Below are 17270 nucleotides of genomic sequence, written 5' to 3' on the forward strand. Positions count from 1 at the left end.
TCCAGGTTGTCTAGTATGGGCAAAAAAATCTGGAGTCAATCGGATGAAATTCCTTGTAGTAGTTTGTTAAAATATGAAACTTGTGAATCGCCCAAAAACACCAAAATTTGACTTTTAGTTTGTATTGCACTTGCTGTACATTTCAGATGATGGCCCTCAGAGATGTTTTTTTTTTTTTTTTTAAATCAAATCATAACATATCTGTGTACTTATTTTCATGCATATAGCTCTTACCCAGTGCTCAATGGACTTGCACAATTCCTCCAAAATACAAAAGTTTTTGAGCATGTTAAAGCCCCAAAATGATCAGATTACTGAATCATCCGCTGATAACTCCAGTGTATCTTTGGGGTCTTTATTTATAGAGGCTTCTATTTTACCCCTCTGTATGTCTCTGGAAGGAGCTAATTGGTTCACAAAACCTTAAAAAACATAAAGATGCTAACGGTTTTTTCATACAGTAAGCAGTTAGATCACCTGGGGCTGTCACATGGATGTCAAAGAAGCTAATTAGCAGAGCTGAAGAGATATGTGCACTCTGCATGCTGCAGCTCCTGGAAGGTGCTCAGATTAGCAAGTCCCACATAAAACCCAGGCGGCAAATATAGTCTTCTGGAAACAGCTCCCCAAAAAAGCATGAGGAAGTTCCATGATGTCATGAATTAAACACCTGTCATCGTGAGTTTGTGTGCACAGTTGGTCCCTGTGCTATTGCCACTAGGAAATGACGACAATGAGGAATAAGACATTATGTAAGGACGCGCAGGGTCATAATTGGAAATGAACAGCTTTTATAGCAGGTTCACACTGTAACGCTTCCAACACATCTGAGAGTTAGATCAGAGCTGGATGATGTTTTCCCTCCAAAGACTCTCAGAGCGCTATCAAGAGCATCAGCTGCACTTTCCCAATCACTTTCAGCTAAATTAAATCATCACTCACAGGTTTAATTGTCAGAGGTGGGTTCTGAGCCAAGCGGATGCTGGAGCCCACAGTGGAAAAATCAATAAACTTTTATATGAAGTTAGGAAAGAAGCGGACGACCACAGTGTGAGGACAGCAAAAGGAAAGACATGCAATAAAGAAAGGAACAGGTTTCCATACTCCATGTTATGCCCTATATGTAGTACACATCAACTTCAGTCCAACTGCTTGAGAAATATTTCTTCAAACAACAACTGTATGAAACAAAAAGGCAAGAAAACAGATTCAAATGGGTACTGATGACAGCTGAAGATGTTGGAACATAAAACACTTCAGGTTGGCCAAAGAGTGCCAATAACACTGATGACAGACGCTAATCTAATCTAATCTAATCTAATCTAATCTAATCTAATCTAATCTAGCTTCGATGTGAGCTAAGATTGGTAAGTTTGCTTTTACCTCCTAGAGAGGTGTGACATACGGTGCATTAATAAATCATTCAGACACTCTTCAGGTTTTTAACGTCTGTTATGTTGCAGCCTGTCAACATCATTATCACCAGCAATGCATTATGGGAGGAAAAACATAGTACATGACATGGTAAATGATTCTGAGATTTTAAAAAGAAAAGTGAAATTTGTGTGAAGTAAAGCTTAAAGGGTCAAAATATGGGATAAAAGTTGAAACAGTGAGTTTTAAAGGTCAAAATATGAAATAAAATTTGATTTTGTGAGTTTAAAAGGTCAAAATATGAGATAAAATTTGATTTTGTGGGTTTAAAAGGTCAAAATATGAAATACAAGTTGAATTTGTGAGTTTAAAAGGCCAACATATGAAGTAAAAATAGAAATTATGAGTTTTACTGGTTAAAAAATGAAATAAAAATTGAAATTGTCATCAAAATATGAGAAAGAAACACTTGTGATACTAAAAGTTCAAAATATGAAAGAAAAATTCAAATTGTGAGTTTTGAAGGTCAAAATATGAAATGAAATTTGAAATTGTGAATTTCACAGGTAAAATTTGAAATAAAAATTGAAATTGGGAGTTTTAAAGGTCAAAATATGAAATAAAACATCAAATTGTGAGTTTTAAAGGTCAAAATATGAAATGAAAATTTAAACAGTGAGTTTTAAAGGTCAAAATAGGAAATAAAAACTGAAATTGTGTTTTTTTTTGTCTTATTATTCTCTTTCTTTTCTATTTTTTGACTTATGGAGGATATTTTAAGTCATCAGGGTTAAGTACACATTTTTAAATTGGAGAAAATCTGCAGAACTCATACTAGCGGGCCAGTTTTAATAAAAACATGACATATAAACCAGCAATAACTGTTCCACGGCCTGAATTGGGCCCCCAGGCCTTCTGTTTGATACCCCTGTTCCTAACTGTTTGATTAGAATCATTATTGTGTCCTGATCTACAGCACAGGTGCAATATTTAAATGTAGCTGCTATAGTTAAGCAGCATTTTTTGTGTTACCAAGCCAAACAGATGGCACTCTCTTTTTTTATCATCATTTATATTGTTATCCAACATTAACAAAGTTTTTGGAGGAAAATGTGTAATGATGCCAAATATCTGTTTCATGAAACATTAGCTGCCACAGAAACAGACACGTATCTTCAGCACAGTGCATGTATGTTGTTTTATAATGAATCAGAACCAACCAGAGGTCAGCTTTTAAAAACAGCATACATACGGTGCAGTGCAGAGCGTCTGGTTCTGGACTCAGCCTTCAGTGTGGTTCTTCAGCATATTGCTGAGTGTCATGTCTGCTTCCTAACAGCCATGGGGCTTCCTGCTTATTTCACATGTCAGTCAGCACTCCAGCCAGCAGGAGGCAAAGTGCCTGAATACGCCTCATCTTCCTGAAGTGTCTGCCTCAGACAGGAGGGACGTCTGATGGATGAAAATGACATCCTGTCCCTGGGTCGACATGATGTGAAGCCTTTAAACATACATCCCCTGCATGTCCTCCACCCCCAGCATCCATCCATCCATCTCTTTTGTGCGTCTCATACTCTCTCTTTGAATTGGTTCTCAGGTGAACGCATCCCGTCAGGAGGGCAAGCTCATGGAGGAGTGTGATCTCCTGATTGAAATCATTCAGCAGAGGAGGCAGATCATTGGCAGCAAGATCAAAGAGGGGAAGGTGAGTTGAACACTCAGAGGAGTGAGGAGCCTGACAGGAGATACCATTTATTCTGTCCACTTTTTATACCCATCTCTCACTCAGAGTTCTCTCACTGCAGCTTCATCCTGAAAATATCTGACTTGTACTTATTTTTAGCCTAGCTGAGTGCATTCCACAGAGGCAGTTTCTGCTACACAAACAGCTAAATTAACCGAACTAATTGTTGGTAAATGCTTATTAGAGAATGTAAGCATAGCTACTAATAAAAACCTACAGCTACTGATGATAAATCTCAGAAGAATGCATGCATCCCTTCGTTTTTACTCCATTTTCACATCAAACAAAATGGCAACGATTTACTATTAAAGGAAAATGACATAAAGGTTGCACTCACACTAGGCAACCTGTGGCCAGTGTGAGTCCAAAGTCCAGTTCATTTGACCAGTGTGAGTGCGCCAGTCCATGCACAGGCGCGGCACACTTCCCTGCCCAGCAAGGACGAGGTGGGCCAAAGCACGGCGTGACTGCAAATGTAGGAGCACCATAAACCGTGATGTAGACAATGGTGAACAGGTAGCATTGATAGCATCATGCAGGAACAATGCAGGTTAGCACAATTTTTAAACTTAAAACATCACTAGTAAGCACATTTAGGCTATGTTAGCTAACACTCATGTATAACTGAGGCATTTAGCATGTATCTTTGTGGACGTAAAATTGCAAGTAGCATCAAGGGCCAGCAGTGCTAACATCGCTAATGTTAGCAACCCTGCACACCTATTTCCCGTCATTATTACGAAACATGTTAAATCTTAAATCGATTTAGACTTTTTGAGCAGTGATACTCAACAAGTGGCTCTTATGTGATGATTTGTGACCCTTTTATGACTTAATTTGAAATATTATTCTTTTAAACTTTGAGCTCAGAAATCTATCATTGCAAGTTACAGTAACCAGTTTGTTTCCCACATTTACACAGCAGGTTTTAATGGTTAAACTTAACTGTCAACCTTTATTTTTTCCCTTTTTTGGCCACTTTTAATCAATTTCTGTTGTTTTAGCCCATTGTTACCGCTTCTTTTAGCCACTTTTTCGATTTTTTTTGACACTTTTATCCCATTTTTGCCCTTTTCATCAGTTTTAGCCACTTTCATCCTGCTTCTTTGCAATTTTTCACCCATTTCAGCTGCCATTTGCCATTAAATGCCACTTTCCCCCCATCTTCCCACCTTTTTACATGTTTTTTTGCCTACTTTAGTCACTTTTCATTGATTTTTTTTACCACTTTTTGACCACCTGTGTCTCAGTTTTGTGACTTTGCACCCATTTTTGCCACTTCTCACCCACTTTTCTATATCGTAAGCCTATTTTGCCCCAATTCCCCCCCATTTTTTGCACCTTTTAATCAATTTCTACTGTTTTTTGCCCATTTTACCACTTCTTTTAGCCACTTCTTCAACAATGTTTCCACTTTTATCTCATTTTTGCCCTTTTATAGATTCCATATGAAATCACATTTTTTGCACTTAGCAGCTTGAGAGTCAGTATTCGACACTGCTTAAATAATAATGATGCATAATAGTCCGTGTTGCTGATCATCATTGAAATAGTCCAGGCTGTAATAATTCAACACACAAAACAATACTTTGCATGTAGCATATTGAAAAGAACTACTTTTTCTTTCTTTTTAAACTTAAAAATGTAGTGGCATCATTAAAAAAAAAACTGGCATTCAAAATGTTAAACTATTCAATAATGAACAAATATTTTATATTCATAAGTAGGTTGGTTAAAGGTGAAAAATTAGCGTAATGAAAGTGGAATTAAATACTAATGTATATTTAATTCGCCTAATATGAAAAGTGCATTTTTTGCACTCAGCACTTTAAGTCAGTATTTTGACATTTCACAATAAATAAATAAATAAATAAATAAAATCTGTGTTGCTGCTAATCATTTCCATATTCAAGGCTGTAATAATTCAACACACAGAAAATATTTTGCATTTAGCATATAGGGCATATATATAAATGCATCAGTGCTTCCTTAATTTAGATAAATATTAATTGCAGACCCAGTATTTCACATTAAAACACAGAAACAGAAACACCACAGACTGCCTTCCAAATGTGTCACCCACTGATAACTAGATGACAAACATTCTGCATCCAAAAGCGCTGAATTTCAACCACTGATTGACTTCCAGTGTTCTCATTTCGGGATTGCCATTTGACCTCGTCCTAAGAGGGCGAACAGACGGCGAACCGTTCAGCTTCCTCGACTGCAAACCTTTTGGCAGAAGGCAAAAACCCTCCGCCTGGCCAAAAGTAGATCCCAGAGCATATGGGAAGGCGCACTACTTGTGCTCTTAACTCTGATGATTTTTTAAAGCTGTGTCTAATGAGACCTGGAACACACTGGGATTTTTCCCTCAGCTTGTAATGTCAGCTTTTAGGGAGCATCAGAGAAGATACACAGATATTCATTTGTAGGCCAACACTTGTCTACATTTTGGCTGAGTGCATGATTTAAGACTGATTTCAGAGAAAGTTTCCACTTTAAATCGGATTCATGTTCCTGCTTTTTAACTTGATAATGACTGAGTAAATTTAAAAGGGATCTACAGTGAGATTACATTGTTTGGGCGTTCTTTACAAGCCAAAGTGCTGATGAAATATCTTTCGACCTCAATCCAGCCACTGACCTCAATCTGTCTGGTAAAATCTCTGCTGGTACAGTGGGATGAGGGACTGAAACTGAGAAAACAAGGGGAAAATAAATCCCAGATATCTTCATTGGAGAATCACTGAGATGGAAAATGGGGTGGAAGCAACAAACAAGCCATGAGTCTTTTTATCCAATTACTCCCTTCAGCAGAGATCTTGTTTTATTTATTTGGAAAGGCTAAAGCATGGAACCAGTCATGGGAAATGGCACATGGCAGGGTTTTGACACCTAGCATTAGCATTTCCTCTATTACCACTGTAAGCCAATCATTTCTTGTGGTCATCTCTGATAAACTTTCCAATAATAAGGACATGTTCTTGCACATCTGATTTGGTTATTTCCATTTCTTTACAGTCACAAAGGCTGCGGAAGCTCGCCCAGCAGATCTCCAACTGCAAGCAGTGCATCGAGAGGTCCTCGGCTCTCATCACACAGGCCGATCAGACGCTGAAAGAAACCGATCACGCTCGCTTCCTCCAGACCGCCAAGAGCATCAACGAGAGGTCAGACGGCCCACACTGGCTGGCTCATGTTGGAATTATTCAGCTAAGCAAACTTATGTCTGGCTTTAGGGAAAGGGCAGAGAGTGCACGCAAAAATGGTCAGAAACAATTTGAGAACTTTGTTACTCAATTTCCCCAACAGCAAAGAGAGTAGACGGGGGAATCAGCTCTTATTAAGCTGAATCTTATTCTATTCCCTCTGCTAGTCCTCTGACTAATTGATTTGACAACTGAGCGCTAAACCACTGGTCCAATACGTGTCTTCTCAAGAAAAACAGAGCTGTCTGACTAATATACAGAGCTCATTATCCCTTAGTCCTTTAAACAAAGACAGAATTTTAATCAGAATCCAATCTGCACAGACGCATTTATTAAAGGTCTGATTTTATTAAGATTCAGAACATTTCATTTCATAGCTGTCCAGCAGCTTCACATCAGTGTTTATGTTGTTCCATCAGCTAATCTCACCTCAACCCTGCTGATAAAGATAGTATTGCCATTAAAAGCTCTCTAACTTCATCTGTTTATCCAGGGTCTCCATGGCAACCGCATCAACCCAAGTTCTCATCCCTGAGATACACCTAACGGACACGTTCGACACTTTTGCCCTGGACTTCGCCAGAGAGAAGAAGATGCTGGAGAATCTGGATTATCTGACCGGTAAATCTTTGTTTGGACAAAATCTAACAACTGCCATTGTTTAACCTGCAAAAAGCCTCCTCTTTAAAGTCAGAGCTTTTTTTAGGTATTGCAATAACAAAAGATGAAAGTAGAGACGCATCGCTTCCTACTTGTTCTGATTTGAAGGGTCTTTCCAACAAATTACACTCCATCACATGGAGGAATTTCACATAATGAGGGAGAAAAGCTGTTAAAAGTGGCCTTCCTGGTTTGCGTAACAAGCCACTTGCAAAGCATGCTTTGATTGCTCACAGTACAAACCAAGAAAGCTACTTTTTTTTTTTTTTTTTAAGATTTCTTTTTGGGCCTTTTCATGCCTTTTTTACATCGAGGAAGACAGCGGGTAGAGAGGGATAGAGGGTTAGAGGGAGATAGATGCGGTAAAGGGCCACAGGCCAGTTTCGGAATATTTTGCCCCCTTTTTTACCCATCTGTTGCCACTTTTCATCTATTGAAAATGCCTTTTGCCATCAAATGCCACTTTTTCCCATTTTACCACTCTTTGCTGCTTTTGGCCCATTTTTCCCATCTTTTTTCCGGTTGTTGCCCATTTGTCACTTTTCACTGATTTTTTACCACGTTGTTGCTGCACGTTGACCATTTTTGCCAGCTGTAACTCATTTTTTTTTTGCCACTTTTCACTCATTCTTGCCACTTATGTCCAGTTTTGCCCATTTTCACCACTTAGATTGTGGCTCTTGCAACTGTATATTTATTTTACAGTTTTGCTCTTTGGTTGATCAGGGTTGAGGAACACTGCTTTAAAGGGTCAAAAAGAAGGAGGTGGGGTATCTACTGTTCCTATAAAAAGTTTTCACCCCCTTGGACATTTTATCCCTTTATTGATTTTAAAAATGAATCATGGTCAGTATAATAAGACTTCTTTGACAAAAAAACAAAACAAAACAAAACAAACAAACAAACAAAAAAAACACTGTAATGCCAAAGTGGGGATGGTGTGCTTGTCCAGGGCCTGCTGCTGAGATGCATCCCCACATTGTGATGCTGCCACTTCACAGTGGGGACGCTGTGGTTGTGGTGATGTGCCATGTCCGATGGCCAAAAATCACCATATTGGTCTCATCAGACCAAAAACTTTCTTCCACTCAACCATGGAGTCTCTGATAGGCTTGGAGTGTTCTTTTGTCTTCATGGTGTAATGGTATCCAGGAATACTGATCTCAATACTGGCACATTCACTACACTCAGGTGATCCTCGTTTCAGTAATTGTGAGACTACTAGCACCATCTGGCTGGACCTCTGTTGAATGGGGGAATATTTATGCATTGACTATCAAATTATATATTTTTGTTTTATTGACATTACTTTGTAGAAATCTGCTTTTTCTTTTATATTAAAGAGGGTTTTTTCATCTAAAAATCCAGATTGAAGGGTAAAATATCCAAGGGGGTGAACATCTATTATAGGCACTATAGCATCTGACTATCTGGAATATCTAGTTATTATTAGCTTATAAATACAAAATAGGAGGAGTCATTTTTTGGTACCTTTAAAGCTCCTTTATTTCATCTTTATTTCCCCCTGTATATAAATCTCTGTCCCCCTTTTTCCTGATCTTGGCAGAAAGATTTGAAGTAGTCCAGCTGTCTTTTGATAGAGGCACATATCGTAACCCTAACCCTGACACCTACCCTGCAGCAGCAGCGGATTAAAGCTCTAGAAAAAGGCTTTTTTGATGCCGCTGGTCCAGTTAGCTTTTGTAGCTTATCTAGGAGCATCCATATTAATTTCAGCGTATTTCATAACCAGCTAAAAGACCCTCACAGGAGTTTAATCCTGACCGTGGAACCAAACACAGTCTCTAATTATGATTTCAGTCCTGCTTTAAATTCAGATATTTTCCCATATTCCTCTGAAGTGCTCTGTCTTCAATCACTTGTGTTTGAAGTAACCGAGTCTCAGCCTATTAAATCCAAAATTAATTTTCAACATTAATTTCTGATGTCCCATTTGCGAGGAGCCATCGAAATGTCACCGCATGAATTACGAGCGCGCCTGGGCGGTAAAACAAGGCATCATGTGTAGTGGAATCGAAGGCCTGTGAAAATGGCTGGCTCATGTTTATTCTCTGCGATGCGTGGGGGCTTCGCTGGAGGGCCTTCTGCACTAAGTGAATCAGGCTGAATCACTCCACTATGTGCAGCCACTCATGACAGAAGGCTCTGGAGGGAGAGGGAGAGATAGAGAGTGGCTTTACAATCAATCCCAGCTTACTTTTCATACTTCAAATGTTTCTTTTATATCAATTAATTTGCTTCTTTGTTTTACAAATATACATTTATCATATAAATCAACACGCGAGTGTAAGAAGCCAATCTAACATATCTGGTTGTTGCATTAGTTACTACTGAAAGGATTGTGGTGTTTTCTCTTCCTGCTGTGTTAATGTGTTTATCTGAATATTTTATTACTGCAATCTCACTCTGCTTCTAATGCTCAATCTACCAATCTACTGGAAGGAACATCTTAAATCCTGTGTGTAATGAAGCCGCAAATAAACAAGAGCAAGGTTAATTGGGGCTACTGTTTGCTCTGACAAGCGGCAAACCTTTTGTAAAGTATCTACTTGGGAATGCTACCAATCATATTTGCAGCTATATTCAGATGGAATGTTTCCATGTTTGCACCCTCTGCAGCTCCGAGTGCTCCGTGCATAAGGGAAGAGCTGTGCACGGCTTCCTACGACACCATCGCCGTGCATTGGACGTCGGATGATGAATTCACAGTGGTGTCCTATGAGCTGCAGTACGCCATCTTTACTGGACAGTCCAACATTGCCAGTAAGTATATGTGACCAACAAAATCAGATACTGCAACACATTTAAATAGTTTTACTTGACAGAGAAGGCTCTGCTCTAAATATGCTACCTGGGTTAGTTAAGCAGCATGTGTTTTTAAGCTAGACACCCCCCCTATGGATTGATATATTTATGACAATGCACACTAAATAGAATAAAATTAGCACAGAAGCAATTAAATCTATAGTAGTATGAATCTGAATATGAGGGTGTAACAAGCTTTATGCTATAAAGGAGGAGGCTGGGGTGGAGGAGGTTAAGCTTTATGCTATAAAGGAGGAGGCTGGGGTGGGGGAGGTTAAGCTTTACCAGCAGCAGCACCACCACAACAATGGTGCATCAACATTAAGGTAAGCAGGAGTTGGTGAGGAGTATCAAAATACATAGGTTTGCTGATAGAAAGAGCTGTGACTGGCTGTGGGAGCTGGGAGGCGATAAATGATCACTGATGGCCAGTTGCATGAACTAACACTGAGCTTCATTTATTTAAAATGGGTTTGCCAAGACTGGCCTCCATCTACATGGGTTTTGCACGCTACTTGGTTGTAAAATCAGGTTATTTAACCTGAAATACGTCCACAAGACAAGATTTGTACACACTTGCACAACTCATACTGCAGGATTTCTGCTTATTTTGCATGCAAGAGGGAGCAAAACAACCACCATGAGTAAGTAAAGCAGACATACTGGACAAGGATGTGGTGTAACATGTTGCTATTGTGTTCCCTGTTGTGGGTGGTGAGATTTTAAGTGTCATGTGTAATATCCACCCACATTAGTATGCTAGGTAGCATTAGCCTCAGGGCTCAAATGTCTACCTAGAATGCTTGGCAGTGTCATAAGCTGTATTTTACCCCCTGCTGACTTCAGGATTTAAATCCTAGAAAGAATTTATCCAGATTTATATGCTAAATATAGACTATTTAGAAAAAAACATGAAGGCCCTGATGCAGACACCCTAACCCTCACCATCTAAAATGTGTTTATTTGATCGCTGTTCAGTTCAGGCCCATAACCCCGTTCAAATGATCTGTTTTAAATACAGTCAAGCTACCCTGCACCCGTAGACACTGCAGCTGTGATTTATGGATGCTGCTCGCTGCTACAATGCTCTTCATTGTAAACAACAGTGGACTGATAGCACTGATAGCATCTCATGTTATCGTCAGTTTGGAAGGTGAACTGTCGGCCCAATCTGAGGTCCTGAGTGCTGAGGAACAGGTTTTCAGTAAGGATACTTCGCTCAGTTCAGTCTCCAAGTCCTTGCTGCCGAAAAACACCCCCACCGCATGATGCTGCCACCACCATGCTTCACTGTGGGGATGGTATTGTGCAGGTCATGCCTTGTTTCCTCCAGTCATAACACTCAGAATTAAGGCTAAACAGTTCAATCTTGGTTTCATCAGACCAGAGAAGCCTGCTTCTCTTAGTCTTAGAGTCCTTCAGGTGCTTTTTTGCAAACTTTGAGTGGGCTTTCATGTGTTTTGCACTGTTTCATGTGAAGTTAAAATGTTGGTAGTGTGACAACCCTAGTAGAAACAAACCAAGTGGCAAAGACTGGGTCTGGGTACGCTGGTTGAATTTTTCTTATATACAGAATTTTTTTCTGGGCTCATGACCTCCGTATCCCCAAAAATGTAGTTACGGCCCTGTCCGCACTCCAAAATCCCATATTAAAACATCTAGAATACTTCTTTATTTAGACTTAATTGTTCTATAGAACTGCTTATTGCAGTCATGGCACGCTTCTGGTGGCCACTAGCTACCCTAAGGCTGCTGGGAGTTGTAGTGCTTTACTAAAGGCTGAGATAGAGGAAAGGAGAACCTCCTGAAGTGAAGCCTCCAGCCTTTTTGCCACTATCAACCCCGACATCAAATCACCGAAGCTTGTGAGGGATGGAAGGGGAAATGATTGACGATAAGGAGCAGAAAGCTCACGTCGTGCAGGCTATAGAAGTTGGCACTTCAGCGAGTTCATACGTCTATACATGCGGGGCCTTTAGGTTTTCAGAGGCGCTGTAGGAGTGAGATGTCGTATTAGCAGAGATGAAAGCTGTAAGATGAATCTCAGGCTGAGCGACGCCGTGTCTTGTAGAACGACAACAGACGTACAGTACACGCCGACTTACACACAAGAGCTAAAAAAAAAAAAATCACAGGCACACTCGAGTGAGCAACGACTACAAGGGAGAGAATGGGGTCAGGGCATCTGAAGACGAGCTCCCCTGTTCGCTTTCAATCAAACCACACTTCTCTGTCTTTCATCCTTTCTTTTTTTGTACTTTTCTCTGAGATTTGCCTCGGAGCAAAAGCCTTCTGCCTTTCTAAACCTTCACTTCTTCACTCCTTTATCCCCAGTGTAACCCCTTTGTCACCTCTTTCACAGTGCAAGGCACATTTAGAACCAACAATCATTAGACTAATGTGGCATTTACTTCCTTTTTCTCCCTCTCTTTGCTTTCACATGCCTGTCTCTTTCCGTTCACTTAATCGGGGTGATTTTTATCACCTCCTGTTTTCACGTCCGATAATGTCAGAGGTGTTGCTGTTCTCTGGCATTTAAGCCACGCGCCGGGAATTTCCCTCAGGAGCAATTTGGAAGCAGGAACTTGAGTTTGAGTTTTATTGTAATAAAAAACACAAACAATATCCTTTCCTCTTATGCATAAGGCTTCAGCACAGGCGTCTGAAGGGATTTCCTGTGGGAGATGTGTGTTTATGTAATAGAGTGATTAAAGCCCTCTTTCATTTATTTGATGAAGGTGCACTTCAGTGCATATTAAACAGATAGAGCAATGGGTTCTCTTTAACTCAGACATGCAGAGATACAACTATCATATTCATAACAACAACTTGCATTTGTTTTGAGTAATTCCATCTGTATTAGGAATGAAACGATTACCAGTTTTAATACTGACGATGACAGAGTCCCCTATGGTTAGAAACACTGTTCAAACTTTAGTTATCATCAAGGTAAATAATATCTAGACAAAAACATACTCATTTGGCTGCAACAATGAATGAAGGGTGATTTAATATATATATATATATATATATATATATATATATATAATTTACATATGGTAATGATGGTTATTGGTTCTGTTGGAGACCCAAGCTTGTAAGTTACTACCCTAATTCAAGAAAATATGTTTAATTTGTAATCCTGGGAACGCAAACTCCATTACCCATAATCCTTAAGTATCACGGACTCTGGGTATAACAGAGCTAACGTATATGCCAAGCCTTTACCTGCAAAATCTGATTACAAATCACGAATTAAGCCAAGTAAACAGTCTGCTCACAGGAAAAAAAGCTCAGAATCAATGAAAAAATCCAAATGCAGTAATCATAGCTTATTTAGCTCAATTAGCTGTGTTAACTATGTAGATAAAGAGCTAAGTAGTTATCATATATATGTAGCTAACATAGCTAAGTTTATGTAGCTAATTTAGCCAGGTCATAGTCAGCTAGTTACATTAGCTGTGTAAACTATGTAGAAAACAGAGCTATTAAGCTAACATAGCTATGCATCAAAAACAGCTATGTTGCTAAGTTGGCTGCATAAGCTATGTAGCTAATTTAACTAGATCACAGTCAGCCAGCTACATTAGCTGCATAAATGATGTAGAAAACAGAGCTATTAAGCTAACATAGCTATGTGGCAAACACAGCTATGCATCAAAAACAGCTATGTTGCCAAGTTGGTTGCATATACTATGTAGCTAATTTAGCCAGGTCATAATCAGCTAGCCATATTAGCTGTGTAAACTATGTAGAAAACAGAGCTATTAAGCTAACAGCTATGTGGCAAACACAGCTATGCTTCAAAAACAGCTATGTTGCTAAGTTGGTTGCATAAGCTATGTAGCTAAATTAGCCAGGTCATAACTAGGTAGCTACATTAGCTGCGTAAACTATGTAGAAAACAGAGCTATTAAGCTAACATAGCTATGTGGAGAACATAGCTATGTACCAAAAACTGCTATGTTGCTAAGTTGGTTGCATAAGCTATGTAGCTAATTTAGCCACATAGCCAGGTAGTTCCATTAACTGTCAGCTATGTACATAATGGAGCTATGTAATTAACTTTGCTTTATATGCAACAAAGCCAAGTTAGCTGCTTAAGCTATGAAACAATTAACTATGTAGCCAGGTAGCTATATTAGCTGTGTAAGCTATGTAGCTAACTATGAAGTTATGTAGCTAAATTGGTTACATACCTAACATACTTTAAGCTAAACTCACAAAGCAGCTACCTAATCAACATTTTTGTGTTGTATATTTTTTTTACATCTTCCCGCCCAGGGACCACAGATGAAAATTAGCTTTATACCTAACTCTGGATTAACAGTTGTGTTTTCATGGCCCCTGTCAAATAAACTAATAAATGAAATATATTAACATAGGTAATCCAGCTTCAGCTATGATTCCTTAAGCCCATGTTGCTAATGCTAACTAAGCCATTGGTAATGTAGCTTTATATCTAACATATCTCACGTAGCTAAAACTTAGCTTACAAAGTGTTATCTCTTCTGCTGTTTGCTTTCACTGCTTTTACTAAAGCTATCAAGCCAAAGATAACATAGCTACATAGCAAACATAGCTACTTAGCTTATGTAGCTAAAGCTAAACTCACAAAGCAGCGATGTAAACTACATGGACATTATCTAAATTTGCTAAAGCTCAAGTTGCTTAAGCTAACTTTGCTGCTTAAGCTAATTGGATCATGTAGTAACATTAATTATGTGGCTTGTGTAGCTATGTTAGCCTTAGCTACAGCTTACAAAGCCAAAGTGAGCCTAATCCAGGATTAGACCTCTGACCTTTTTCTCTGTTCAACTTCTAAAATGTTTCTCAGTCTGTAATGTTTGTAATGTGGTTTATTTCTACCAGACTTCGTTGATGGACAAAAGTCACAAAAGATATTTTTGAGAGAGAAAAAAGTTTAAAAAGTTAGCGGGAGAATAAAAGCTGTCTTTGTATCATAAATGATTCTTAGATATTTTTATATGATGCCTGTCGAACATGAGCTAAGGAAAGGAAATCGTATAACCTCAGACATAAATCACACGAATGTAATAATGTATTTCCTGCCTTTATTATTATAATTAGCCCCATTCAGAAGTGACCTTTTGGTTAAGCTATAGCACAAACCTGCTGTGCAATGATGTGCTTTAACTTTGTCACGCTCAAAACTTGTGAAATCAAATGAAAACTGAGGTTTCGGATTTACCCACAGAATAAAAAATAGTCAGCAATGGCAAAAGGTTTTAACGAAGCTTTAACCCTTCATTCAAATCATTCCTATCTTTTTCTTCTTCGTCTTCAAACCCTTGTTGCTATACGACTCCATTATGGCGGCCTGTTTCTGGCTCCAGTAGTGGACAGACTGTAGATATTGTTAAACCTCAGGCAAACAATGCGTGAACATATGCAGTCTGGGAGGAAAATATACACTTGTATCCATATGCCTAAGAGACGGATCTGAAGCGCCGATGAATAAAACACACAGTTGTACTTTTTGACGCCCTCTCACTTGCAACTACACTGCCACAGCTTCGCTCACACAAGCAATCAGTGAGTACACTATCTTTTTGGCAGCTTTACACTCTTCTCCAGGAAACTTTTAGAGAATAGAGTAGCTCCTGTTTGGCTTTTGTGCTGAAATGTCCTGCAGGTACAGGTCAATATGTTTTCGACTGATGTCTTTTTCTTCTAGTGAATCGTTTTATTTGTTGGAGGCTGCAACAACAAGCCTTAAAATTTTGAATATGCATCCGTCCATCCGTGTTTTCTCCTCCTTATCGCCCTCTTGCATTCCCTCTCTATAGGTTTGTGCAACTCACTGGAGAGCTGGATGATTGTTCCCAACATCAAGCAGAACCACTACACGGTGCATGGTCTGCAGAGCGGCACCAAGTATATATTTGTTGTCAAGGCCATTAACCAAGCAGGAAGCAGAAGCAGTGAACCAGGGACCCTGAAGACTAACAGTGAGTACAAGAGGACTGTAAATACCCCTCCATATAGGCCTCGACCTTTACTGAAAAGTCACGTGTAAACAGTCGCAGAGAGGCAGCTTAGAAGCTTTATTATTTTCCCATGCTCCACTTGCCGTGCCTCTGATTCCCCTCGACGGCAAATATAAAATTCAATTAACTGAAAATAAATGAGCTTTCCTGTAAAGAATGTCCCCTCCCCGTCATAGATCTCGATACATCTCAGAGTGTAATTTGTTTTTCATTTCTTCTCTCAAAGGCCAGCCGTTCAAGCTCGACCCTAAATCAGCGCACAAGAAGCTCAAAGTGTCCCACGATAACCTGACGGTGGAGCGGGATGAAACCACGTCAAAGAAAGGCCACAGCCAGGAGCGATTCTCCAGCCAGAACAGCTACGGCGTGGTGGGGAACGTCTACATCGACAGCGGCCGTCACTACTGGGAGGCTCTGATTGGAGGGAGCACATGGTGAGATTTATACAGTCATTTATTTAAAGTCTTAATCAGAGTTGTTCTGACACCTTTAAGGCTTGCTTTACAGCCTGAAATACAAGTTAAGATATCCTGTACAAAGGGAAGTGAAATCAATCAGGTTTTTGGCACAGAAGAGTCCAAACCCAGAGCCGAAACAGCAAGTTTGTCCATACTGCAACTTTCATTAGTGTGAGAACAAAACTGACTTCATGAAATGTGTCCTGTTAAAAATGCTTTATTTACACAAAAAAATATGCATTCATAAGCCTAAGTCTCAGTATGAGCTGTTTATGCTGTTAATTTCCTCTTTGTGTCAGCTATAAACATCCAATGTCGGCTGTTGATATCGGCCTGTATCACCTGCATAAGCTGTAAATATCAGCCTGTGCTGGTCTGTAAATGTAAGCCTATTTTGCCTGCATATAGTGCCCTGCATCAGTAGATATCATGTAGATATCAGCCCTTATCGGCTTAAAATATGGGCCTGTATCAGCTGTATCAACTTTAAATATCAGCCTGTAGTGCCTGTAATTATCAGCCTATATCTGCTGTAAACAGCAGCCTTTATTGGCTTAAAATGTGGGCCTATTTTGCCTGCATACACTGGTTTGTATCAGATTAAGACACAAGTCTGTATCAGCTGTTAATATCAGCCTGTACCATTTGTAAAAATCAGTCTATATCTACCTATATCAGCTGTTAATATCAGCCTGTATTGCCTGTAAGTACAGGCCTGTATCTGCTGTTAACAGCAACCGTTATCAGCTGTAAATATCAGCCTGTGTCAGCTGTAGATATCAGTCTGTATCAGCTGTAAATATTGGGCTGTTTCATCTGTAAATGTCAGCCTTTTTTCAACTGTAAATATGGGTTTGTATTGACTGTAAATATCGGCCTGCATTGGCTAGATATCAACCTGTTATAACTGTAAATATCGGCCTGTGTTGGCTTTTAATATTGGCCTGTATCACCTGTAAATATTTGCCTGTACTGGCCTTTGCCA

At 39.4% G+C, this 17270-nt stretch overlaps 1 protein-coding gene and 1 long non-coding RNA gene across 5 annotated transcripts in view; one reads left to right on the forward strand and one right to left on the reverse strand.

Annotated features, from left to right (window-relative positions):
• Positions 1-17270, forward strand: part of LOC121506454 (E3 ubiquitin-protein ligase Midline-1-like) — an 83782-nt gene that overhangs the window by 62865 nt on the left and 3647 nt on the right. For all 4 annotated transcript variants that reach the window (XM_041782272.1, XM_041782275.1, XM_041782273.1 and 1 more), the window contains 6 exons: positions 2972-3079; positions 6143-6291; positions 6824-6951; positions 9631-9774; positions 15627-15788; positions 16054-16261. In XM_041782272.1, coding sequence (XP_041638206.1) covers positions 2972-3079; positions 6143-6291; positions 6824-6951; positions 9631-9774; positions 15627-15788; positions 16054-16261 — 899 coding nt within the window. The remainder of the gene's footprint in view (positions 1-2971; positions 3080-6142; positions 6292-6823; positions 6952-9630; positions 9775-15626; positions 15789-16053; positions 16262-17270) is intronic.
• LOC121506456 overlaps positions 1-17270 on the reverse strand; it is a 167573-nt gene that overhangs the window by 44133 nt on the left and 106170 nt on the right. The gene's annotated exons all lie outside the window — the stretch shown is intronic.

The sequence above is a fragment of the Cheilinus undulatus genome, linkage group 24 (assembly GCF_018320785.1).
Source record: "Cheilinus undulatus linkage group 24, ASM1832078v1, whole genome shotgun sequence".
Taxonomy (NCBI): Eukaryota; Metazoa; Chordata; class Actinopteri; order Labriformes; family Labridae; genus Cheilinus; species Cheilinus undulatus.